Below are 27344 nucleotides of genomic sequence, written 5' to 3' on the forward strand. Positions count from 1 at the left end.
GAAGATTCCTCCTGTGGACCTCCGGAGGGGGTTTCCTCCCCCTCACCAAGCCCCTATTTGTGTCTCCTGACACTGTCCAGTCCAGGGAGTCAAGCCCTGCCTGACCTCTAGAACCCTGAGTTCATACTAGGACCTCTTAATGGAAAGTCTTATTCTTCGAGCCCCAGGACTGGTAGGTAACAAACCCTTTCTTGGACTCTCTCCTGCCTTGGTGCAGTGTGTGTGTGTGTGTGTGTGTGTGTGTGTGTGTGTGTGTGTGTGTGTTGTAGATAGACAAGACACAGACAGACAGTTCTGGCTCCTCCCCAGAGTTTCTTTGGCTGCTATTTATTCCCGAGGGTACCAGCCTACTGTTCTCTCGGACATCTCATCTACCTCATTACTTCAGCAACCATTTGCCACATCTCTACTCTAGCCCAGACCTCCCAAGTGTCCCTAGGACCCTACAAAGCAGCCTCTATCGCCTTCCTACCTTCAAGAGTGTTTCCTATTGGTGCCTGCCACCTCTGCCTCTTCAGTCAGGAGCCACACGGGAGCCCAGCATCACTTGGCTCTGATCCACTTTTCCTGCTAGTCTAGATAGGAGTCTTATGGTAAATCTACCTCACTCAGATGCATGATGTGGTGGTAGTAGCTAGCATGGATGCCAGAGTTGGCCTGTCGGGCTAAAATCTGCCAATTCCTAGCTATGTGAGCTTGGTAAGCACTTGACCTCTGAGACGTGATAAAATGGCATAACAGAATTTTCCTCTCATAGATTGTTGAGAGATTTAGATGAGTTCATGATATCTAGTACAGTGCCTAGCAGTGTTAAATGCCATAAAAGGAATAATATTTATTATTATTTACAAATTTTTGGAAGGCTTTCTATGTGCTAGGTGCTTTGCTGGGTACTAAGGGACATGAAACTGAACAATATTGACAGATGCTGCTACAATTTTTCATTTCGTTTTTTTTTCCTTCCTTTCTTCTTCTTTTTTTTTCTTCCTTGGTAGTAGTGATACTCGAACTCAGGGCTTCCTATTTGCAAAACAATCACTCATTGTTTGAGCCGCTTCACTAGCCCCCTTCCCTATTTTTTTTGGGGGGGGGCAGTCCTGGAGCTTGAACTATGGGCCTGGCCACTGTCCCTCAGCTCCTTTTGCTCGAGGCTTGTGCTTTACTACTTGAGCCACAGTGCCACTTCCAGTTTTCTGGTGGTTAATTGGAGGTAAAAGTCTCACTGACTTTCATGCCCTGGCTGGCTTTGAACCGTTCTTCTCAGATTTCAGCCTCTTGTGTAGCTAGGATTACAGGTGTGAGCCACCAGCCTCTTTGTGTCTAGGCCATTTTATTGAGATAGGATCTTGCTTTATGCCTGGTCTAGCCTCGATGGTGATCTTCAGTTTCTGCTGCCCAAGTACTATGATTATAGGCTTAAGCCACCGCACCTAAGATTTCTCCGCCTGCCTCTCTCTCTCTTCCTCTCCCCTTGCACTTGCTGCATAGATACTCTACCACTTGGGCACATACTCCTACCCTTCATTGATTTAGTTTTTCAGGTAAGACCTTTCACTTTTACACTGGGACCAGCCTTGGACAATGCTCCTACCTCTGCCTCCTGAGTAGCTGGGATGAGAGGCGGGGAAGCACTGCAGCTGTTGTTTCTTTACTTTTTTTTTTTTTCCAGTCCTGGGCTTCAACTTAGGGCATGAGCATTGTCCTGGAGCTTTCTCAAAGTCAGAGCTCTACCACTTGAGCTACAGCACCATTTCTGGCTTTTTTCTACGTGTGTGGGACTGAGGAATCGAACCTGGTTCTTCGTGCATGCTAGGCAAGCACTCTACCACTAGGCCAAACTCCTGGTCCCGTTTCTTTACTTTTTTTTTTTTTTTTTTTTTGCCAGTCCTGGGCTTGAGCACTGTCCTTGGACTTTCTCAAGGCTAGCACTCTACCACTTGAGCCTCAGCACCACTTCTGGCTTTTTGCTATGTATGTGGGGTACCAAGGAATCGAACCCCAGGTCTTCGTGCATGCTAGGCAAGCACTCTACCACTAGGCCAAACTCCCGGCCCCCCGTTTCTTTGGAGTCTCCCTAACTTTTTTCTCCAGGCTGGTCTCAGATCCCAGTCTTTCTATCTCTGCTGCCTGTGTAGCTGGGACTATAGGATGCACTGCTATGCTAGACTTCTAGGTTCATTTTAAAACAAAGCAAATGCAAATGTCTGTCTCAATTAAGATTCTAAGCTAGTGTTCTGCTAGTAAGTAGAATGTACCTGGCATGGGTGTAGGTGCTGGGCAGTCGACAATGGACACAGGATACAACTTTCTACCTTTGACTAGTTTTTTTTTTTTTTTTTAATTTTTTTTTTTTTTTTTTTGCCAGTCCTGGGCTTGAGCTCAGGGCCTGAGCACTGTCCTTGGACTTTCTCAAGGCTAGAGCTCTACCACTTGAGCCTCAGCACCACTTCCGGCTTTTTTCTATGTATGTGGTACCGAGGAATCGAACCCGGGTATTCATGCATGCTAGACAAGCACTTTAACCACTAGGCCAAACTCCCAGACCCTGGAAGCTCATTTTTTTTTTTTGCCAGTCCTGGGCTTGAGCTTAGGGTTTGAGCACTGTCCTTAGACTTTCTCAAGGCTAGCACTCTACCACTTGAGCCACAGCACCACTTCTGGCGTTTTGATATGTATGTGGGGTACCGAGGAATCGAACCTGGTTCTTCGTGCATGCTAGGCAAGCACTCTACCACTAGGCCAAACTCCTGGCCCCCTATCTTTGACTAGTTTACCTTGTAGGGGTCAAGAACAATAAATGAGCAAGTCCACATATATCGCACAATGTCAATGACCTGGGTAGGTGCTGGAATGTAAGGTTAAGGGAGGCGGGAAGCAAAGACTGAGTGGGTCACTGGTGACTTTAGCTAGGGCGGTTGTGAGAGTCCTCTCAGGGTGTGACATTGGAGAAAACACTTGAATGGAATAAGAGGATCTGAGATCTGGAAGAAAAGGCTTTGGGACAGAAGGAACAGCAAATGGGGAAGCAGTAAGTTAGGAGCCAGTATGAAATACCAGTGGAATGGCCAAAAGGCTGTGGGATAAACGAGGCTGAGGATGACGCTGGAGAGACAGTCAGGGCAAAGCTTAGACCCAGTACATCCCACGCAGTCCCAGCACCATCAGTATCTCGTTTCCTTTCCCTCTCAACGCTGCCCAGATTTAGATGACAAATTATAATTACCATAAGAAGCCACTGGCATTTTATTCAGAGCAGGATATGAGGCCCGTAGATGATCTTGAGCAGGAAGTGACAGGTTCGGCTTGATATTATAAAAGATGGTGCCCAACACATTATGTTTTGCTCCTACCTCACTGCCTTGCCTCCACCTCTGGCTATTCTTGTTTCTCTTCTACTCAACTTTGAAATATTGGAGTTTCCCAGAGCAGTGTTTCTCAACTGGGGGCAACTCCCCCCAGGAACCTTTGGTATTTTGTGGAGATGCATGTAATAGTCACCATATGAGGTGCTACTTGCATCCAGTGGGTGGAGCAGGGATGCTGTTAAACATCCCACAAACCACAGACAGCATCCTTATCCAGCTCCAAATGTCAGTGCTGTCAAGGCTGAGAAACCCTGCACTGGATTAGCACCACCCAATAAAAATAACATGGGAAAGCTGAGCCCCGATGACTCACGTCTGTCATTCCAGCTACTCAGAAGGCTGAGATCTGAGGATTTTATTTTAAAGCCATTCCAGGCAAGAAGTTTATGAGACATTTATCTCCAATTGATCGGTAGAGCACCAACTTTGAGTGGAAAAGCCAAGTGAGAATGTAAGGCCCTGCGTTCAAGCATGTACGCATGCATGCATGTGTGTACACACACAATGTACACACAATACATGCCAGAGCTACATACAACTAGAACCATTCTACAAGCCACGCTGAAAAGAAAGGAACTAAGTGAAATTAAATCCATTTTACTTAGGCTGTTTAAAAATGATATTAGTTCACCATTAATCAGCATAAAATATTGATGAGATATTTTGCTTTGTTTTTAAGACAGGGTCTGACTTGGTAGTCCAGGCTATTCTTGAACTCCCTATGTAGCCCAAGCTAACTTCAAACTTGAAAGCATCCTGCCTTCTAAGTACTATCACCATGTCTGGCCTGATGTGGCTTATTTTAAGGAAAAAAAAAAAAGTCTGGTGTATATTTCACCTTACCATGCCCAGAATTTCAGGCCAGTCCTATTTCAAGGCCTTAACAGCCATATGTGGCTTGAGGCCATCATACTGATGACATAGTTCTAGGCTAAGTCATAGATCTAATACTTATGACTACATAAGGTAATAAATCCTAGCGGTTTGGTTCTGGAAACAAACTGCGTCGCTGAATCTAAACCCTTCCATTGACTAACTCTTAGCCTTAGACGGAATTAATCTCTCTGTGTCTTTGTCTCTTATATTTGTAATCTGGAGGTGGATATAATAGGACTACTTTGTAAACTGTTGAAGATTAAATGAGTTAAACAAAGCATTTAGCACCTTTTCTGGTATTATAATAAATGCTCCTCAGATGTCAAAAATGAAGCTGATATTGGCAGCTCACATGTGTCATCCTAGTTATTTGGATGACTAAGATTGGAAGGATTATGGTTTAAGGCCAGCCCCAGCAGAAAATTCTACAAGATTCCTCCTCAACAGAAACAAGATACATGGAGTCACCTCAGCTATGTCAGGGAGTCTAAAACAGGCAGATTGCTGTCCCAATGCATGTCTGGGCAGGACGTAAGACCCTGTCTCAAAAGTTGGAGCTAGGAAGCCGGGTGTGGTGGCTCACACCTGTAATCCTAGCTACTCAGGAGGTTGAGATCTGAGGATCAAAGTTCAAAGCCAGTCGGGCACAAAAGGACCCAAGACTCTTATATCCACTTGACCTCTAGAAAACGGGAAATGGGGCTTGGCTCAAGGGCACCACCCTGACAGTCTTGAGCTGAAGAGCTCAGAGACAGTGCCCAGGCTGAGTTCAAGCCCCATGACCCACAAAAAAAAGCAATCTGGGGTACTATCATATCAGACCCTAAATTCTACTAAAGAGTCATAACAACAAAAATAGCTTGATGTTGGCACAAAAAATAGACCTGAAAATTAATGGAATAGACTAGAAAAACCGTACACTTACAGTTACCTGATACTTGACAAGGAAGCCAAAAACATACAGGAGGAAAAAAAATAGCCTCTTCAACAACTGCTGTTGGGAAAACTGGGCATCCATATGCAGAAAATGAAAAGTGTATCCCTGCTTAAAGTGGATCAAAGACCAAACTTTGTAACTAGTGCAAGAAAGAGTAGGAGAAACAGTAGAACTTATAGGAATAGGTAGAAAGTTCCTGAATATCGTCTCAGATGCACAACAGATAGGAGACCCTGCACAAGTGAGACTACATCAAAATTGAAAGTTTCTGCACAGCTAAGGACATAGTTACTAAACAAGAAAGATAGCCAACAAATGAGAAAAGATCTTTACCAGCTCATCATCCCTGATCATAAGGGAAATAAATACAAATCAAACTCTGAGGTTCCATTCTCTCCAATAAGACTGGCCAACATTGTGAATTCAAACAACAACAAATGTTGGTAGGGATGTGGGGAAAGAGGAACCCTACTGCACTGTTGGTGGGCATGTAAACTAGTATAACCAATTTGTACAAGTCTGGAGGTTCCTCAAAAAAACTAAGCCTAGACCTTCCCCATGACCCAGCCACACCACCCCTGGGCATCTGCCCTGAACAATACGATCCATGATATGATAAGAACACCTGTACATCCATGCTCACCGCCCCACTATTCACCATGGCCAAGATATGGAAACGGCCCAGATGCTCCACACGAGATGAGTGGATCCAAAACACATAGCACCTATACACATGGGCTACATAGCCATTAGAAAGAATCAAATAATGCCATTTGCAGGGAAATAGATGAAACTAGAACAAATCACGTTGTGAGGTAAGCCAAGCTTGGAGAGACAAATGGCCCATGTTCTCTCTGATACGCAGAATTCAGTCTAAAACACACAGGATATAATAAATCATACAAGAGTCTAAATATACACAGTGAGACCAAAAGAGGATATTCTTAGGAGAGAAACACAAAGGTGCAATGCCTAAGTGCCTTTTCATATTTTTATAAAATAATATACATACTGAAACAAACTCCAAGATATGGAAACAATATACTTCTTTTTAGTTTTTGATGCTTATGTTTCTTTACCTTATATATGGCATATTCACGTGTATATCTTTAGGAAGATGGGGGAGAGTAGAGAACTCAAAGGAAAAAGAGTGAAAAAGTGCAGCAGTGGAGTGCACCGGACACTGAGGGAAGTGAACTCCACAACTGATGGGTGGAGATGGGAGGGAGGGACAGGGAGAGAGGGAAGGAGCAGAACTGTAGGAAAGGAAACGTACCCATTACCTGACTCATGTAATGGTAATCACTCTGAACATCACCTCTATAACTAACAATAAAGTAAATTAATGAAAAAAAGAGAAAAAGTCAAATAATAGGTCTCATCCACAGTTTCCAAGTGATCTCCTCTGATCTCATATCTTAAAATGTCATCTGTTACCTAGTGGTTTCCAAATTTAAGTGTATCCTGTCTGGTTCTCCAAAGATCCTCCCCACCACACACACACACACCTTTTTTTGTTTTGTCAGTAGTGGGACTTAAAACTCAGGGCCTGGGTTCTGTCTCTGAACTTTTCTGCTCAAGACTAGTATTCTAGCACTTTGTGACACAGCTCCATTTCTGAATTTCTGGTGGTTAATTGGAGATAACTCATGGACTTTCCTACCCATGCTGATTTAGAACCACAATCCTCAACCCTCAGCCTCCTGAGTAGCTAGAACTACAGGCATGAGCCACCGTACCTTGTTTGGACCCCCTGTTTACCTGGGCACTATATGTTGATGCCTTGCGAACATGCCCACCACAGAACTCTTGGCCTTTCCCTGAAAATCTGCTCCTTTGTTAATCTTTGCTATCTCAGCCAATCACACAAGTATCTTGGAGGCTTCCTTGATTTCCACCTTTCCAGAGGACGCCTAGTGCACAGATTGTGTAAGCTCTGGGTTGGTCGAGGTTTCCGCTGTGCTGGCATGCGCCCACAGAAGTTATGTGGATGCTGAGGGCATTTGCAATAGGATAATCTGGATGTGTGGCTGCCTACCAACTGCTTGTGCCAGGTGTGTCAGCGTGGGTGTGTCTGTGTGCACCTGTTTGTGTACTTGGCTAAGCAGCTGTTCTATGGTCTATATGGAGGGAGGCATGAGTTTGCTCTTTGCCTCCTGCTCCCCCACAGCAGATCTTGCTATGAGGTAATAGTGTTTTTCTCAGACCCACTCCACCCCACTCTCTTGCACCAAAGGGAAGCCTCCTTCTGTGCTTGTGCTGGTGGGAGGGGCACGGGCAAAGGGTTTCTCTCCAGCGCACTCCAGTCTTTACCTCGGCACACACCTCCCCAGGGGCCACGGCTCTGGGATACTGACCTTTGCCCTGAGTCCTCCCTCTGTTCAGGGCTGTAAGTTTGAGTACGCTGGAAAGCAACACCGCCTAGCAGTTTGACTCTGGAAACAGCCTGCCTAGTTGACTTTCAGCCCTCCTAGTGGAGGCCGCCATAGCTCAGCTCTGGGATTTGATGGCTGTAGGGGAGGCCCCAGGAGAGAAGTTTACCTGACACTTTAGAAGAAGTCCAGACTGTCGGTGGCATCCTTCCCTGTCTCCAATCCGCCCACTCTGCAGAATCAGAACCACACGCTGCAGTGTCACCTTGGCTCAGGCACCTGCCCGGGGTAAGGGGAAGAAGCCCCCTCGCCCCGTGAGGGCACAGTTGTGGAAGAAGTGCCCCTGGCAAGGGGAGTGGAGGATGCGTCCTCTTGCCCTGCCCTCCCTCACTCCGAGGCTTCTAGAAAAGGAGGCTTAGGCTGGGCAACTCTGCCTTTGGAGAGCTGCAGACCGGTTCCCGTGGACTCCCCACCAGCCACCACAGGCAGGCGGGGCCCCGGGGACCTTGGCCTTCAAGAACCCCGCCTTGTCAGCCCGCGTGGCCACAACTAGAGGGGTCCCCGTTGGGTGTGGACAGCAGTACTGCCTCTCACGGGATTCATTCAGCGTTTTGCTGATGTTTTATACCACACACACACACGCACACACACACACATGCACGCACACACACGCGCGCGCACATACGCGCGGACACACACACGCATGCAGACACGCGCGCGCACACACACACACACGCATGCACACACATGCACGCACGCACACGCGCGCGCACACACACACACCACCTGCCTTCTGCTTTGGCCCCTACGGGAGTTGCTGCTGTCTGGCTCACAGCCGTCCCCCCCCTCCCCCGCCCTCAGCCTCCCAGCCCCGGCCCTGGGGTCCCCAGAACCCCGCCGGCAGGGAGGCGCGGGCTTGGCCTCGCTGAGGCCGGGGCACGGCGGGTGGCGCCTCCACAGGGCACCAGCGCCCCGGGAGAACCGGGGACCGAGCGGGACCCCCGGCTTCGCGGAGAGGCCTCCCAGGGCACCTGCCCAAGGCCACCCAGCGCGCGGCGGCCGCAGCGGCGAGCGAGCGGGGCCGAGCCGGACCTCCGGCGGGGCTGCGGCGGGGGCGGCGCCCGCCCGGGGCCTTCCCACGCTCGGTGGCGCGTCACCGCGGGGGCGCGGGGGCGCCAGGGCGCCGGGGGCTGCCGTGCAGGGAAGGGCCCTGGGAAAGGGCGGCGTCTGCGCGGGGCCGGGGCGGGCCGGGGCGGGCCGGGGCGGGGCCCGACGGGCCGACTCGGAGCCCGAGCGCGGGACTGGGACCCTGGAAGCCGGCGCTGACCATGAAGCGGCCCAGGGAGCCGAGCGGCTCGGATGGCGAGTCCGACGGACCTATCGACGTGGGCAGCGAGGGCGACCGGAGGTAAGGTCCGGGTCGAGGGGTTTCACCGAGGGCGGCCCGAGGGGCTCTGCGGGCTTTGGGCCTCCGAGGCGCGCGGATGGAAGCCCCCAGGGTGGGCGCGTGAGCAGCGCGCACCTCTGCGCACACGTGCGGATTCCCGGGGGTGCCCATCCCGGCGAGGATCTGCTGGGGATTTGGTGGCCAGCTACCGAGGGACTTTCTGCTGAAGCGCCTTTGGGGGTGGGGGGCGGGGGGCGCCGCTGGTAAGGACTTGCCTTGGAGACTTTTTTGTGTATGTGCCGTTCCTGGGGTTTGAACTCGGGCCTGGGAGCTGCCCTGGAGCTTTTTCGCTCAAGGCTGGCACTCCACCAGTTGAGCCACAGCTCCTTTTCTGGCTTCTTGCTGGTTAATTGGAGATGAGAGTCTCACCGATTGTTTTGTTTTGTTTTCCCAGCCTTGCCTGGCTTTGAACCTTGATCCTAGGATCTCAGCCTCTTGAGTAGCTAGGGTTACAGACACAAACCGCTGGCGCCTGGCTTTTCTTGACTGTCGACACCACACGCGCTGTCTAGAATCAGCTCACTATGTAGAATAAACATACTTTCCCAGTTTTGCCCTAGTTTGATGTACTTTTCATTGAGTTCACAAAAAAACTTCAGGGAGAAAAAAAAATTCTCCTTGAGCCAAGGGAAATTTAGCCTTCTGGTTTGGTTCTGAAGACAATGGTAGCTGACTTGCAAGAACCATTTCCATTTCTAGAGCTCTTCCTACAAACCACCCTGTTTCCAATGTTGTTCACTTCTGGCATATTATAGTTTAACTTGCTTTGAGTCTTTAGAACAAATTGCTTTTTTTCTTTTTGTATGTGTCTGCCAGTCCTGAGGCTTGAACTCAAGGGCTTTGTCCCTTGTTTCTCAAGGCTGATACTCTCCCACTTGAGCCATAGCTCCACTTTTGGCCTTTTTGATGGTTAATTGGAGATACAGTTTTCATGGATAAAGGGCACCCATGGCTCATGCCTGTACTCCTAGCCCTTATTCTTAGCCTGTAATCCCTGAACCTTGAGCCGCAGAGCTCAACCTCCTGGGTATCTAGGATTACAGAAGCTCTGGTGGCAGGCAGGAAAGTTCCTGTGAGACTTTATCTCCAATTAACCACTCAAAAAATGAAAGGGAAGCTATGGCTTAAAGTGTTAGATCTCTAGCCTTGAGAGAAAGAGCTCAGGGACACTGCCCTGAGTTCAAGCTCCATAACTGATTCCCTCTGCCCAAAGTCTGCTGTCTCCCAGCTCTGTGAATTCTCTAAGCTTCCATTTTCTCATCTGTAAAATGTAAATACGTAATAGAAACTATTTCATAAGTGTGCTGAAAAGTGCAAATGAAATATAGGTCAAGAGCTTAGCTCAGCACCCTGCAGAGAGCAACTGCTTAGTTAGTGCCAGTCCTGAAAATAGCTGTATGGACAAACTAGGAATCTGCAGGCCTGGCCAGTCCCTTAACTGCCACTAACTCTCCTTTTAGGATCTTCTTTTTTTTTTTTTCCCCTTAAATACTAGGTACTGAATCAAGGGCCCCATGCATGCTAAGCAAGCATTCTACCACCATGTGGTCTCAAACTACTAGTTTCTCTATTTGAGCCGGTTTCGGCATCAGTAAAACAAAGGAGGGTGGGAGTGAGAATTGGAAGGGGAACAAGCTGGGTGTAGTGTCACACACCTGCCATTCCAGCAGGTAGAGGAGGATCTGAGGCCAGCCTCAGCTACATAGTGAAACTCTGTCTCAAATAAACAAAAACAACAAAAGAATTAGAGGAGCTGGGAATGTGGCTTAGTAGTAGAGAGCTTGCCTCCCATGCGTGAAACCCTGCGTTCCATTCCTCAGTACACCTAAACAGAAAAAGCCAGAAGTGGCACTATGGCTCAAATGGTAGAGTGCTAGCTTTGAGCAAAAGCAGCTCAGGGACAGTGCCAAGACCCTGAGTTAAGTCCCAAGACTGGCAATTAATAAATAAATAACTAGAATGGATATGGTTCATTTATTTTTTTCTTTTTTGCAGTTCTACGAATTGAACCTAAACTCTTGAACATGCGCATTTTACATAATAGTACACTACCTCTTACCTCTGACCCACACCCATCCCCAATTCTTTTTTTTTTTCCCCATCTCATTTTTTTTTTTTTTGGGTGATAGGGCTTGAACTCGGCCTGATTGCTGTCCCTGTGCTCTTCAGCTCAAGGCTACTACTGCCCTACCCTTGAGCCAAGCCCCACTTCCCATTTTTTAGAGGCTAATTGGAGATAAGAGTCTCAGGTTCTTTTGTGCCTGGGCTGGCTTTGAACCTTGATCCTCAGAGCTCAGCCTCCTGGGTAGCGAGGATTCCAGGCGTGAGCCACCGCGCCCAGCTACCTATCCCAATTCTTAATGATGTTCTTTATTCTTTAAGGCATTTTGTAATTCTGTTGCTCTCTAGTTTTCTGAGACCAGGAAGATCTTGCCTCTATCACAAATATTATTTGGGGATGTAGCTCGGCAGAAGTGTGCTTGCAAGGCAGGTTCATCACCCTAGGTGTGATCCCCAGTAGAATCTACAATCTAGAGAAACGATTCTCCACATCTGTACCTGCTGGCAGGTAGCCCCCACCATGTGATGGTGGAGAGAGTTACAATGTCTCTTGGTCTTCCCTGGTACAGGGCACAAAGCAGATGATAGAGAGCCGTCTTGTTCTCTGCAACCATACAGCCTAGGCAAAGACTGACAAGTCATATAAAGCCTATGTATAGAATAGAAAGTAAGTAGGCTTTGGCTTATAAAGGCATATAAATGGGGTGGGGTCACTGACAACCAAAGAGGGCAGGGAGGGTTTCCTGAAGGTGATGTCAATGAGGTTTTGTGGTGGTTTTTTGTTTTGTTTTGTTTTTATTTTTCTCTACAGTTTTGTCGCTCTGGCTAGAGCCCATTTTTAGAAGCTGTTCTTGGAGGGGCAGACCCCTCTGGACAGGGAAAGCAGCCGGACATCTGGCACGGGCTGACTTATAGACGCCTCTTTGTAGCACTTCCCAAAGCCACCCCCCCCCCCCCCCCAGCAGACATAAATGCTTCAATTCAGGGACTGCTGAACGGTGCCTGCTGTGGTCCAGACCTAGGGCTGGGCATCAGAGCCCAGATGTATCCTGCTCAGCCTCTGCCCTCAGGGAAATCTCAGAGTAGAAGTGCTTCATGTACAAAGAAAACCAGATAAACAGTGACATGGGCCACAAGGCTGGAGCAGCCAGCCTCCTAGGGTCAGAGGCAGGGCACCAGTCCCACACACTCAGAGGAAAGAAGAGGAAAGAACAGGGTGTGCCCCTTTGTTGCGAGGGGCACTTGCCTGCTGGTAGCATCCTGCCCCATCTGTGGGAATCACCCTTATAGCTCCTGTCTGAACTTGATAACGCCCCTCAACAATGCATGCTGGGTCCAAACAGAAGACAGCCTCCTCCCTCCCCCTCTCTAAACGTTTAATGAACACCTGTCACATATCAGGCTCCTTTGAAATCAGATAGACCTGAGTTTGACTCTCCATTCCATTTACTTTTGCAAGTGACTTTACTCCCTTCTGAACCTGAACTTTATCCCTTACAAAATAAGGGTAGAGGTATGCCTCTCTCCATGTGAGGCTTTGACACATAGCACATAGCTCCTTGTTTTGGCACAAGGTCATGTGCAATAAATACAGCTGTCTAAGGGATTGCCCCTGAGAGGTCGAACAGGAAGACTAGACTTACTGGGCATGATTCTTAACTCTGTATCTGTCACACACATCCCCATAAATATAATTATATTTCCTAAAAATGGAATAGCGAGCTATTGTGCAATAAAGGAGATAGATGGATGTGGAAATTCCTTCTAGAACAAAACTTACTGCTAGGTCATGATGTGATGATGAATGTCTGAGCCACATTGCTAAGAGCTTAAAAGCCATGGAGGGGCCAGGAGTTTGCCATAGTGGTAGAGCACTTACCTAGCATGCATGACGACCCGAGTTTGATTCCTCGGTACCACATATATACAAAAAAAAAAAAAAAAGCTGGAAGTGTACTATGGCTCAAGCGGTAGAGCTCTAGCCCTGAGAAAGCTCAAGGACAGTGCTCAGGCCCTGAGTTCAAGGCCCAGGACTGGCAAAAAAAAAAAAAAAAGCCATGGAACCTAGCTGTGGTTCTGGATTTTCTCTCGTTGGCTAGGCAGCCTGTGGAAGTGGAAGGTCCCTTCCCTTCTCTGGGTTTTCTCACTTCACCACTGGGCTCAGTGCTGTCTGAGGACCCTTCCTTCTGTGCATTAGGATTCTGCCTTTGATTCAAGTGCAGTCTTCTTCAAGAGTCCCACAAGGAAGTTTCCAGGCGGAATCAGCCCCAAGTGTGGTCAGAAGCCACAGCCAGATTAGCTGAAAGCGCTTCTCACTCCCAGAGACTGCCCTGGAATCCTGGCTTGGGGCTCCAAGAGGCCCATGGACCCGCTCTTGGTAGTCACCGTATCCTCTCTGCCTTGTTTTCAGACACTCAGAGAAGCTCCCACCCCTCCTCCCCCTGCCAGAGCCAGATCATAGGCTGCAGGAGCTCCGGCTGGGAGCTGTATGGATAAAGACACTGGAAGACTATTCAGACAGACAGGAAGTCAGATTTAGGAGAGAAAAACAATGCTGAATTGGAAGCCAGAAAACAAGGATTCTCATGCTCAGCAGCTGTGTGGCTGAACAAGCAAGCTGCTTTAACTCCCTGAAGCTCAGCATCCTCATCTGTGAAATGGGGTTGTCTCAGGGCTCAGAGGAAAGGCATGCCATGATGCCTAGAAAACCGGGAAATGCCAGGAGCGGATCCTAGTGCTAGAGTGCTCAAAGCCCTGGGTTCAATTCCTCTGTACCACATACCACAGTAAAAGCCAGAAGTGGTGCTGTGGGTCAACGTGGCAGAGCACTAGCCTTGAGCAAAAAGTGTCTAAGGACAGTGTCCAAGTCCTGAGTTCAAGCCTCAGGACTGTCAAAAGGAAAGAAAGAAAGCCAACAAGCATGCATAAAGTGATCAGGCACTGGTGGTTCACATCTGTAATTCCAGCTACTTAGAAGGCTGAGAATCAAATTTTTTTAAATTTCATTTTATTGTCAGGGTGTTGTACAGAGGGTTTACAGTTACATAGGTAAGGTGGTGAGTGTAAGGTTTTAGGCGAGAAAAGATCATCCAGGGAGAAATAAGGCAAGTAGAGGAAAGTTTATTGGGGTACGCTCCCAACCCCCTGGTTGGGATCAGAGAGGTTGCACCGAGTCTGGTTGCAGCAGGGCTTTCATGGCTGGGGTGAAAGCGGAACTAGCAGTCAGTGGGAGTTCTTAGTAGGGGCTTGTTTTGCACGTTTGGGCAATTCCGGATCAGCAGTCCCCCCGGAATGGCTAGGCAGGTGGTGCTTTTGTGCAGAGAAGTGGTTCCGGCTGCCTCCCTTTCCCTTCTGTGGCCTGATGCTTTCCCTTCCCCCAGCCCTCCACCCCAAGTTGTAAAGTTCATTTCCAACATATTGTCTTGTGATTATCACTGCTATATTGGCTTATCCTTTGTCTTACCATTCAAATAAATGTATATACAACATGCCAGGTACCAAAATCAGATGGGGGATAAACCATAGAGGGAAAAAACAGCATCAAACTTTGGAAGCTAGCCCAGGCAAGAAAGTCCATGAGACTTTTACTCCCAATTAATCGCACAAAGAGCCTGAAATGGAGCTATGGTTTAAGTGGTAGAGTGCCAGCCTTGCCTTGAGTGAAAACTCTTAGTGAAAATGCCCAAGCCCTGAGTTCAAGCCCCAGTAGCAGCACAAGAGGGGGGAGTGGAGAGCAAGCTTTGCCAATCAAATCTAGGGGAGTGGGGGAGGGGAAGGCCATGCTGCAGAGCAGAATGAACCTGGCCTGAAATGGGTGCACCAGACTCCAACAGATGGTCCCGGAGGAGAGATCAGGCTGAGAGGCTGTGACGTGCACAGGCTAACCCAATACTCAGGGAGATGCTTTATCCAACCAGGGGAACAAAGGCCATGTCTCTTATGTACCTTGGCTCCTGGGGCTTGTCCCCAGTGAACCAGGGAAGCTTTGTAAACAAGCTGCCCTGCAGATCTCAGGATCTCCACACCTGCCTCACTCTGGGCCCTGCTTCGCAGAAGCTTTCCCAGGCCTCTAGCAGCTCCACTTGTCCAGATGTGTGGGTGGTATATGTCCTTTTCCAGATGTGGCTGGACCAAGCCAGAGGCATAGCGGCAAGATCTGACAAATAGTATCTGGTCTTTCATGCAAGCTTCTTTATTTGATATTGCTGAAAATGATCCAACGTCAAATGCCATGGGGTAGACACCTGGAGGAAGCCTCAAAGTAAGCCCCATATACTCCCCCTCATCCCACAAGAATCCCAGAACACGGTTTTATCTGTGTTCTTCAGTGAGGCCAGAGAGAAGGAGATTGGGGGGGGGGGAGAGGAAGGGGGAGGGAAAGCACTACCATGAGCTCTGTGTGTTCCAAGCACTTGCTCAGGACCAGGGCTACAGTGGTAAATGACACTGTTGTTTGTGACCTCATGGAGCTTGTTTGTTGCAAAGACAAACATTAGACAAGCTGGGTATTGATGGCTCTCACCTATGATCCTAGCTACAGAGAAGACGGAGATCTGAGACTCATCGAAGCCAGTCTGAGCAGAAAAGTTCATGAGTCTCCTTCCTCAGGAAAAAGCCAGAAGTAGGAGTGTGGCTTTAGGGATAGAGAGTGCCAGCCTTGTAACAACCACAACAAAGCCAATTGGGAGATTGAGGCCCTGAGTTCAAATCTCAAACTGGAAGTAGGCTGGGATTATATAGAGCCAAAGACAAACTGTGAGAGAGTGGATACTGAAAAAAGAAAGAAAAATAAAAACATCTCAGAGTTGACATTTGAGTCAAGATCTGCAGAGGTGTTTAAAGTTACTAGGAAGAGGAGTTGGGGATTGAGATGGACAGATGGAGTAGACCAGAGGATTCTAGAGCAGGAGAGGGGGCTGTGAAAATAGTGAGTTCACAGGCAGGAGCACACACAGGGAAAGAGAATTGGAACTAGGAAGTGACAGGGGCCACCTGAAGGATAGTGGTTTTGATCTTCAAAGCACTGGGAGGGCTGGGAGCATGTCCTGAATGGTAGCAAGTACAAGTTCAACATCCTAGTAAGTATAAGTGTGTGTAGGGAAGCCACTGAAGGGGCTCATACCTGTAACCTTAACTTCTTAAGACGATGAGATCTGAGGATCTTTGAGCTGGCAGTTCAAAGCCAGCTTGGGTGGAAAAGTCCATGAGATTCACCTCCGATTAACCACCTCCCCCCCCCCAAAAAAAGCTAGAAGTAGAGCCGTGTCTCAAATGGTAGAGCACCAGTCTTGAGCACCAAGGCTCAGGGTCAGTGCTGAGGCCCTGAAATTCAAGACTGAGGACCAACACACACACATACCCCTTAGATTTACATTTATGTGATTGTTGTGATCCTTGCAGTGGGAATAGTAAGGAGAGAGGGGCCCCTGGGCCCAGGTGAGAGATGACAGGAGAGCCTGAAGTACCTCGGTACTTTAGGATGTGGATGTGGAGCGGGCAGGTTTGGGTGGAGTGGAGTGAGGATGAGGGTAGGTCAATGACAGCACCAGGTTTCAGCCTTGCTCGGCTCCATGCTGGAGGGTGGGGGTGACTTCAGTGAGCTGGAAATCTGCAGGGCCAGGAGCAGGTGTGGGGTGAAGGTGAGCTGGTGGGATTCACATGTGAGGCGTGCGGCTCTCCCACAGGCAGGGATCACCGCAGGCCTGAGCAGGTCCTCCCGAGCTGGCCACACAAAGGGTGCCCTGGTGCAGGGCAGTCGGCCAACAATTGGTCTGCCCATTATTCTGGTCAAAATCTGAAGAGGGCAGGGATCTCTTCACCATTGCTCTACCTCCTCTTTCTCCCCATCCTCCCCTCCCCAGCGCTCAGCTGGAGGCAGATACCCATTCTTCAGCTGGGGCTGCAGTGGAAGGCTGGGGTGGTGGGGGGACCAAGGCCTTCAGGGAGGCCGGGACAGTGTCCCCAAGCATTCAAGAGGGGCCTGTGGCCCAGATGCTGCCTCCCCTCGCCTGCCTGCCGCGTGGGAGGAGGCGGCAGCTGCGGGGCCGGGCGGAGGGCGGTGGCGCCGGCCGTGGGAAGCAGCGGCGTCTGCTCTTTCCACGCTCCTTCCCAGGGGCTCGCTCTGAAACCCAACCCGCCCCGCCTGGCTCCCGCTCGGGCCACCGCTGGGCCGGCACCACCCCACCACCCACCGGCCTGCCCTCTCTCCCCCCACACCCCCGGATCCAGTTGCAGGACCGGATCAGACAGTGGCAGCCCCAGGGCTACAGCTCCTGAAGCAAGGGGCCAAGACACCAGGGGCATCACACAGACACCAACGCGGGTGGCAGGCAGAAGGCTTAGAGCGCATGGAGGACTTAGCCAGTGGTGAAAACAGACGTTAGGGAGAAAGGAGGAAGAGGGGAGCCCTTTCCCAGGCCAACCCTGGAGCCTTCCCGGGCCTGGAAGACCACCATCCATGTCAGCCTAGCCGTTCCAGTGAGTCCAGGCCGGGAAGATGAGATCCTAGCCTGAGAAAATGGCCTTTCTCTTCCTCTGCAGCCAGATGGCCGGGCCGCTGTCCACCTCCAACCCTTCCCAGATGCAAGCCAGGAAGAAACGCAGAGGGGTGAGTGGTTTCAGCCTTGCAATGGCCCGGTCAGTTTTCCCTGATTGGAAAAGGGGGCGCGGGGGGGGGGGGGGGGGGTGACCTGGAAACATCACATGACCCCAAGTCAACTAACTGCCCAAGGTTCAAATTCAGGCAACTCACTTCTCCTTTCAGGGCCTGTTTTCACCTATATGTGGCTGGACTCAGGAAGATTAAGTGCATAATAAGAGCTCTCTGTGCCACATCTGTTACTTTTTTTTTTCTTTTGCCAGTCCTGAGCCTGAGCACTGTCCTTGGGCTTGGGCTTTCTCAAGGCTAGAGCTCTATCACTTGATCCACAAACACCATTTCTGGGCTGGGAGTTTGGCCTAGTGGTAGAGTGCTTGCCTAGCATGCACAAAGACCCAGGTTCGATTCCTCTGTACCACACACATAGAAAAAAAAAGCCAGAAGTGGTGTTGTGGCAAAAGTAGAAGAGCATTAGCCTTGAGAATACCCAAGGACAGTGCTCAGGCCCTGAGCCCAAGCCCAGGACGGGCAAAAACAAACAAACAAACAACCACCATTTCTGGCTTTTTTCTATGTATGTGGTGCAGAAGCATTGAACCTGGGTCTTTGTGCATGCTAGGCAAGCACTACCACTAGGCCAAACTCCTGGCCCCCACATCTGTTACGTATGTTCCAGTCTCCCCCTCCACTCATGCTCGCCCTCTCTCTCTCTCTCTCTCTCTCTCTCTCTCTCTCTCTCTCTCTCTCTCTCTCTCTCTCTCTGTTTCCTCCTGAGCCAAGAACTTCTCTCTCGGTTTGTGAGGAGTGAGAAGGCAGGCAGAATGAGGAGGTTTCCTGCTCTCAGCTGTCCATCTTGTCCAGCCCCACATCTCACTCTGAAAACAGCTGTGCTTGCACACTGGAAATGCAAAGGCCTAGGATCTGACAGGGGCCAGCCAGGTCACTCACTCCCTAACTCACCTCAGACACACCATTTCCCTCCTGCACTCATAAGTGTGAGTGTGTGTGTGTGTGTGTGTGTGTATGCACACGTGCACGCATGCTTCCTCACCAATACTAGGGTTTGAACTTAAAGCTTGGGCACTGTCCCTGAGCTTTTTAGGTCCAGGCTAGTAGCTCATAACTTGAGCCACACAACACTACTTTCAGCTTTTTTTTTTTTTTCCTGGTCCTGGGCTTGAACTCAAGGTCTGTGCACTGTTCCTGAGCCTCTTTGTGCTCAAGGCTAGCAACCTACCACAGCACCATTTCTGGCTTTTTCTGAATAAGATAAGAGTCTCACAGATGCTCTCCCTGGACTAGCTTTGAACCATGATTCTCAGTTCTTAGCCACCTAAGGATATAGGCATGAGCCACTGGTGCCTGGCTCATTTCCAGTGTTTTGGTGTTTTTTGGGCTTTTTTTTTTTTCCCTCCCAGCAGTCTTGGGGCTTGAACTTAAGGCCTAAGCACTGTCCTTGGTCTTTCCTCAAGGCTAGAGCTCTACCACTTGAGCTACAGGACCAGTTCTGGGTTTTTCTATGTATGTGGTACCGAGGAATCAACCTGGGTCTTCGTGCATGCTAGGCAAGCATTCTACCACTAGGCCAAACTCCAGGTCCCTGTTTTGGTGGCTAATTGGAGAGGAGAATTTCACCAACTTTCCTACCTGTGCTAGCTCCAAGTGTGGATCCTCACATCTGTTTCCTGAGTAGCTAGGGTGATAGACTTGAGCCACCACCAGCGATGGCCACATTCATATTCTTTCTCTGAAAAATGAAAGTTTATTTTCCTGCCCTACTATGTGTATTCTGCTACCAGGACTGGAAGAGAAGGAAATAATGTAAATGAAGGATTCTACAGGTAGAAAAAGCAGGTCCTAGAACTCTCAGCCCCACTGATAACCCAGCCACTGGAAGGCCAACACTGGTCCAGCTGCCCCCAGGCGGGGCTGGGCTGGCGCTCCCATTCTGATTGGCCCACACTGCCCTACCTAAGGCTAAAGCCCCTCCCCCTTACAGACCAAGACACAAGGTTTGTGTTCTCTTAGCTGTGAGACTTCAAGCAAATTACTGAGCCTCAGTCTCTTCCTCCCTCATGAAAATGTGACGAGGGAGAACAGGTCAGTGTCTCTTGGGTGTACAAGGAACTGTGAAAGAGTGTGCATGTGTGGGGCAATTTCTTGTCATTCTTTTTCAGATCATAGAGAAACGACGTCGAGATCGCATCAACAGTAGCCTCTCTGAATTGCGGCGCTTGGTCCCCACTGCCTTTGAGAAACAGGTAGGTGATATTGCTGATGGAGCCAGAGGTTAGACTGAGTTCGTGACAAGTAAGGTTTGTCTCTCGTGGCAGCTCTTGTGGATGGATATTGGCTGATAAGGTATTGTGGTCATTCGGGAATATCTGTCACTAGCCTGGGGACAAAGAATGGGGAATTAGCTCCTGCCTATAATTCTAGTTACTTAGACTGAGATCTGAGGATAAAGGTTGGAAGCCACTTTGGGCGGTTAAGAGTCCATGAGACTCTCATCTCCAATTAGGTAGCAAAAGGTGGCTCAAGTGGTATAGCGCCAACTTTGAGTGCAAAAGCTAAATGAGAACACACGAAGTCCTGAGTTCCAGACCCATGACTAACATATACAAAAAAAGAACGGTAGTGGGCACTGATAGCTCACAGCTGGTATCCTAGCATGAGGCTGAGATTTGAGAATTGCCATTCAAAGCCAGACCAGAAAAACAGAATTGGGCCTGAAAAACAGAATGAGCCCAAAATGGCTCCTGCCTGTAATCCTAGGCACTAAAATCTATGAGACTCTCATCTCCAATTAACCACCAGAAAAGTGCAAGTGGCACTGTGGCCCAAGGGGTAGGGTGGTAGCCTTGAGCCGAAGAGTTCAGGGACAGTTCAGACCCAGAGTTTAAGCCCCATGACAGACAAAAGAAAAAACAGAATTGGCTGGGCATTGGTGCCTATAATCTTAACTGCTCAGAAGCCTGAGATCTGAGGATCATAGTTTGAAGCCAGCCTTAGGCAGGAAAGTCCACAAATCTTTCCCTTTTTTTTTTTTTGTAGGTTGTGGGGCTTGAACTCTGGGCTTGGGCACTGTCCCTGAGCTCTTTAGCTCAAGGCTACTTCTCTACCACTTAAGTCACTTCCAGTTTTCTGGTTGTTAATTGGAGATAAAGAGTCTCATGAGGTCGGGAGTTTTGCCTAGTGGTAGAGTGATTGCCTAGCATGCATGAAGATCCTGAGTACCACATACATAGAAAAGCTGGAGGTGGTGCTATGGCTCAAGTGGTAGAGCGCTAGCCTTGAGGAAAGCCCAATGAGTGTTCAGGCTCTGAGTTCAGTCCCCAGGCCTGGCAAAAAAAAAAAAAGAACGACCAGAGCCCAGAGCATGGCCTAGTGGTAGAGTGCTTATCTAGCAAACACGAAGACCTGGGTCGGTTCCTTGGTACCACATACACAGAAAAAGCCAGAAGTGGTGCTGTAGCTCAAATGGTAGAGCTCTGGCCTTGAGGAAAGACCAAGGACAGTGCTCAGACCTTGAGTTCAAGCCCCAGAGCTGGCAAAAAAAAAAGTCTCACGGACATTTTAGTGCCCGGGCTGGCTTTGTACCACAGTCCTTAGATCTCAGCCTCCTGAGTAGCTAGGATTACGCCACTGGCAGCTGGCCATGAGTCTCTTATCTACAATAAACCACTCAGAAGAAGTCAGAAATGATGCTGTGCCTAAAAGTGGTAGAGATAAGAGTCTCCCCAAGGCCAGATGCTGGTGGCTCATTTAGTGGTCTGTTGTAGTGACTTTATGTCCAACTTAGGCCCATTTACGTAGAATCCTCAAAATGATTCTGAAGACTAGAGCTAACTCTGATCGTGCCAGGCACACAGAACAGAGATCTCCTAGGTCACATTCAGTCAGTAACTAGCTGAGCAGAAAGGAAGCATGGGACTCTGCAGTGTGTCGCCTGACATTTCCAGAGCTATTTGGAGGTGAGACAGGTGGCTGAAAGAGTGAACACTGTCAGTAAACATTGCTGAGCTGAGAGCCATTTGGTTAAATCAGACAGCATCAAAGATTCTTTTTTTTTTTTTTTGCCAGTCCTGGGCTTGAGCTCAGGGCCTGAGCACTGTCCTTGGACTTTTTCAAGGCTAGAGCTCTACCACTTGAGCCTCAGCACCACTTCCCGCTTTTTTCTATGTATGTGGTACCAAGGAATTGAACCCGGGTCTTCATGCATGCTAGGCAAGCACTCTACCACTAGGCCAAACTCCCGGCCCCAGCATCAAAGATTCTTGCCTTAACCTACAAAGCACAGGTTGCATGCAGGTGAGAAGTTAGTTATCCCCCAGATGTTCACTAAAATCTTTTGGGGAACACCTATGAACTAGCCCTGGAGTCTGCCTTCAAGGGACTCTTGTGGAAGGCAGACGGTCAGGTTCTGCCTGGGAATAAGGCCTTGAATTCAAGACAGTAAGTCCTGGTGACAGGCAGGCTGGTGAGCAGCAATGACGACAGGGCCTGCATGCTCTGCCTTCTGTACCTACAGGGCTCTTCCAAGCTGGAGAAGGCCGAGGTCTTGCAGATGACAGTGGATCACTTGAAAATGCTCCATGCCACCGGTGGGACAGGTACCGATGTTCTTCTCTCTTGGGAGTCAGTCATAATGACAAAGATTTTGAGGCTGGGCCCTGGGGATCCACAGGTGAGCCACAGATCCCATTGGCTCTTCACCAAGCTTGTGTCTCGCCTCTCAGCATCGCCTGTCCCACTCTCAGTGTCTCCACGTGTCCTACCACTTTGATCATCCAAGCCCTTCTAGGCCTTGCAGGAGCTTCCTCGCTATGACACTGTTCCAGGAAGTTAAGGGGTAACACCAATGAGCTACCTGCAGCCTGGGACCTGCCTGAACTCAGAAAAGAAACACCTGATGTCTTTATTTACTTTAATTTATTAATTGATATTTATTTATTTATTTTTACTAGCTCTGGCTTGAACTCAGGGCCTGAGCACTATCCTTGGACTTTCTCAAAGCTAGATCTTTACCACTGGAGCCACAGCACCACTTCCGGTTTTTTCTATGTATGTGATACCAAGGAATTGAACCTGGGTCTTCGTGCGTGCTAGGCAAGCATTCTACCACTAGGCCAAACTCCTGGCCCCTAATTTATTTATTTTTGACACTGGAGATTAAACTCAGGGCCTCTGGCTTGTTAGCCAGGGACTATAGTACTTGAGCCATGCCTGTAGCCTTTTTTATGCACTGATTATTTTCAAGGTATTGTTTCACTTTGTTCCCAGGCTGGCCTACACTGTGATCCTCCTATTTGTGCTTCCCTGTATCACTGGGTGACAAGCAGACATCACCTTGCTAGTTTTATTTGGGATGGAGATTGGAAAACTTTTTGTTCAGACTGACTTCAAACTATAATCCTCCAAGCTGTGCCTCCCTAGTAGCTAGGATTACAGGTTTGAGCCTCTATGCCTAGCCTACACCTGAAAATTTTAACCACAGATGTTTCCATGGTCTAGGTTTCTGGGTTGCTGTTATGTCCTAGGCAGCACTGGGTGACATGCCATACTCACAGCAGGTGTCCAGATGGAAGTAGAATACAGCTCACTGTGTGATTTTTATTAGACCTTTAAAATCATGGAACTGTATCTTCTAAGAGACTTCCTTGCCAGGTGCCAATAACTCATGCCTGTAATCATAGCTACTTGGGAGACTGAGATCTGAGAACTGAGGTTCAGAACTAGCCCTGGGAGATAAATCCAAGACACTCTCATCTCCAGTTAACTGGCAAAAAGCCAGACGTGGAAGCATGGTTCAAGTGGTAGAGCTATGAGGGAAAAAGTGGAGTAAGACTTTCTGTAGTTGGGCAAGGTAGCTCAGATCTACAATCCCATCTATTTGGAAAATAAATTCAGGAGGACTTAGAGTTTAAAGTCAGCCCAGACAAAAAGTAAGACCCTTGTTTCAGAGCCAGGTGACTTATACCTATAATCCTAGCTACACACGTGTGTAATCCTAGCTACTCAGGAGGCTGAGGTCTGAGGTTCGAAGTTCAAAGCCAGCCCAGCACTAAAGTCCATGAGATCCTTATCTCCAGTTAACGACTAGAAAAGCAGAAGTGGGGCTGTGGCTCAGGGGATAGGGCAGTAGCCTTGAGCTGAAGAGCTCAAGGACAGCACCCAGGCCCAGAGTTCAAGCCCCACAATCGACCAAAAAAAAGAAAAAAAGAGACCTCCATTTCAATCAACAAACCGGATGTAGCAGTGTGTGGCTGTAAACCCCGATATGAGGGAGGAATAGGTGAGACCATGAGACATTGTGTGTAAAATAACTAAAAGCAAAGAAGGCTAGAGGTGTTCAAGTGGTAGAACAACCTGAACTCAAACCTCAGCACTGCCAAAACAACAAAAGCACAATGGAAATGTTTGTCTCAATGCTTGGGCTCAAAAACAGTCCCAGCCGGGAGTTTGGCCTCATGGTTAAAGTGCTTGCCTAGCCTGCATGAAGATCCGGGTTCGATTCCTTGGTACCACATCCATAGAAAAAAGCCGGAAGTGGTGCTGAGGCTCAAGTGGTTGAGCTCTAGCCTTGAGAAAGTCCAAGGACAGTGCTCAGGCCCTGAGCTCAAGCCCAGGACTGGCAAAAAAAAGAAAAAAGAAAAAAAGAAAAAAAAAAAAAACAAAGTCCCAAAGACAACTTGTTGCATTGCTCTTTTTGCCAGTGCAGGGGCTTGAACTTGGGACCTAAGCATTATCCTTGAGCTTTCTATCACTAGGCCAAACTCAGCCTCTTTTGTGTGTGTGTGTGTGTGTTGATAGTGGGATTTGAGCTTGGGTCCTTGGGCCCTCATTTGGCTTTTACACTCAAGGCTGGTACTCTACCATTTGAGTTATCCTTCCACTTCCAGCTTTTTTGCTGCTTAATTGTAGATAAGAGAGAGTTCACAGACTTTTCTTCCAGGGTTGGCTTTGAACAATGTTCTTCAGGACATACACTTTTTTTTTTTTTTTTTTTTTTTTTTGTGGTCATTGTAGGGCTTGAACTGTGGGCCTGGGCACTGTCCCTGAGCTCTTCAGCTCAAGGCTACTACCCTACCCCTTGAGCCAGTGCCACTTCCTATTTTCTAGCGGTTAATTGGAGATAAGGGTCTCATGGACTTTATTGCCAGGCTGGCTTTGAACTGTGATCCTCAGATTTCAGCCTCCTGAGTAGCTGGGATCACAGGTGTGAGCCACCGCACCTGGCTGGGACATATGCATTTAAGAGGCCTTTGTTCTCAGGGTGACGCAGTGTCATGTGGAGGAAGTCACAGGTCACCCCAGCATGTGGAAAGTCCCTGAGGCTGGCCCTCATTGACATCAGGCAGCCGTCAGGGACCAGGATGGCATCTTTCGTGTGTGTCTGTGTGTCTGTGTGTCTGTGTGTGCATGCACACACACACATAGTACTGCAGGGCTTGAACTCAGGACCTTGCACTCTGTTAGCTTTTACACTCGAGACGAGCCCACTTGAGCCACACTTCCACTTCTGGCTTTTTGCTAATGAACTGGAGAAGAGTCTTACGGACTTTTTATTTAATTTGTGTGTTTATTTAGCCCAGACTGGCGGCAGACTATGATCCTCAGATCTCAGCCTCCTGAAAATATGTAGATAGAGATATGTGTCACTGCTGCTGGGCTCAGGCGGTCTTTGATCCAAAAGACAAACTCGGATGCAACAGAAGCCCAGCAGCTCTCTTGTCGTTTGTGGGCATTCTACTAGGATTTGTTTCACATACTCCCTCTACCCAGTGAAGCTGGCATCCTATCCACCCATTTTACTGCTAAGGAAATTGAGACAGTCAGCTGCATGACTAAATGGCTGAGTCGGGATTTGAATCCAGCTCCATGGACTGCTTAAAGCCCTGATGCTTCCTTGGGGCACTGTGCTCCTTTCTCTGAGGGGCCTCTGGCTCAGATGATTATGTCATGGCCTCGCCTCCCTGCACTTGCTCTCAGTAGCAAGCCAGGTTATTCAACACCCCCAGGGTTTAGCCTTTTCCCCCCTGTGAAATGTGTGCTTTCTGGAGTTACCTGAGTCGCTTGGTGAATTGTGAAGGAATCATCCTTACATTTTGCAATGTTTCTCGTGGAGTGAGTTCATGCCTCACCACCCTCCATCCCAGGCCAGGTTCTATTCCTACTTGACAGATGTGGGGCCACCCAGGGACTGAACGAGTGGGACGGGGGCAGCTCTCCAGCGGTCCTGAGCCTGGATGCTTCCCCGCCTGGCATCCTCTCACGGTGTCTTATTTTGCAGGGTTCGTTGATGCCCGCGCCCTGGCCGTGGACTTCCGGAGCATCGGCTTTCGGGAGTGTCTCACTGAGGTCATCCGGTACCTGGGTGTTCTGGAAGGCCCCGGCAGCTGTGCAGACCCTATCCGAATTCGCCTCCTCTCCCACCTGAACAGCTACGCAGCTGAGATGGATCCTTCGCCCACGCCGGCCAGCTCCCTGGCCTTCCCTGTGTGGCCCTGGTCCTTCTTCCACAGCTGTCCGGGGCTGCCAGCCCTGAGCAACCAGCTCACCATCCTTGGAAGAGTCCCCGGCGCTGTCCTCCCTGGCACCTCTTCTCCCACTTACGCCATCCCAGCACTCCGAATCGCGCCTGTGCGCAGGGCCCCTGGCACTGTCTTGCCAGCCCGGAGGAATCTGCTGCCCAGTCGAGGGGTATCTTCTACCCAGAGGGCCCGCCCCCCAGAGAGGCCAACTGCCCCTCTGCCTCTGGTGCCCAGTAGCAGGGCTACCAGGAGCGGCCCCATCTCTCCCCTCCTGCCATCGCCCTCTCCGGCAACTGCTTGCATAGCCCTCCCCACCTCCAGTCCTCCCCCGTCAGGGCCAGCGGGCAGGCCCGCAGGTGCTGTGCTCTACCACTCCTGGGTGTCTGAAATCACTGAAATCGGGGCTTTCTGAGCTGGTTCCCCACCCGCATCTCCATCCCTCTGGAGTAGGGAAGGTTCTTTTCCCAGGAGCTCTCAAACAGGCACTGTATTTTCTGCTTTGCTTCCACTCATCAGAGGCCTCTAACCCATCTCCCCAGCTCCTCTGATCTCAGAGGCTTGCTCTGGTTTCTCACATGCTCAAATGCCCCATGGTGCCTCATGAGCCCCTAAGAGCTGTGCCAGCCCCTCTCCTGCCCAGTAGGTATGAACCTTGGATATAAAGAGTACCATGAGGCCAGGCACAGAGCCTCACACCTGTAATTCCTGAAGTAGAGATCAGAAAGATTGTACTTTGAGCTTAGCTAGAGGAAAAATAAAGTCAGAAAGGACCACCCTCCCCCATTTCAACAAAGCCAGACGTGGTTGCTTGCACCTGTAAACCCAGCTCGATGGGAGATACAGGTAGGAGGTTGGTAGTCTGAGGCTGTTCCCTAGACAGAAACACAAAAGTCTTCCCTAGCTGCAAAATAGCCTGATGCAAAGAAGACCTGGAAGTGTGCATCAAGTGGTAGAGCACTTGCTTAGCAAGCACAAGGCCCTGAATTCAAATTGAGTCCCACCCCTCAATTGAATAAAGGATACCATGACCCCAAAAGCAGACTGCTTCCCTGGAGAGGTCAGGTGGTAGTCAGGAATGATAACTGGCTATGGCCATTGCGGGCCAAGGGGTAGAGCACGCTGTCTGCTTCTTTTCCTGGAGACAATAACTGAGC

General features: G+C 49.3%; 1 protein-coding gene across 1 annotated transcript; it reads left to right on the forward strand.

Annotated features, from left to right (window-relative positions):
• Positions 1–8827: 8827 nt before the first annotated feature.
• Heyl (hes related family bHLH transcription factor with YRPW motif like) lies at positions 8828–27226 on the forward strand. Its single transcript, XM_090335162.1, has 5 exons — positions 8828–8958; positions 17599–17665; positions 19834–19917; positions 22188–22269; positions 25950–27226. The coding sequence occupies exons 1-5, from the start codon at positions 8879–8881 to the stop codon at positions 26600–26602; spliced, it is 966 nt and encodes a 321-aa protein (XP_090191288.1). The 5' UTR covers positions 8828–8878; the 3' UTR covers positions 26603–27226.
• The last annotated feature ends 118 nt before the right edge of the window (positions 27227–27344 follow it).

This window comes from Megascapheus bottae, chromosome 6 (assembly GCF_031878675.1).
Source record: "Megascapheus bottae isolate mThoBot1 chromosome 6, mThoBot2.hap1, whole genome shotgun sequence".
NCBI classification, from domain to species: Eukaryota; Metazoa; Chordata; class Mammalia; order Rodentia; family Geomyidae; genus Megascapheus; species Megascapheus bottae.

Bases quoted from the DNA above. Each gene is read 5' to 3' on its own strand.
- Heyl (XM_090335162.1), top strand. From the start codon at position 8,879: ATGAAGCGGCCCAGGGAGCCGAGCGGCTCGGATGGCGAGTCCGACGGA. The intron at 17,666-19,833 runs GTGAGTGGTTTC...ATTCTTTTTCAG, and splicing joins CCAGGAAGAAACGCAGAGGG to ATCATAGAGAAACGACGTCG. The intron at 22,270-25,949 runs GTACCGATGTTC...CTTATTTTGCAG, and splicing joins CCATGCCACCGGTGGGACAG to GGTTCGTTGATGCCCGCGCC.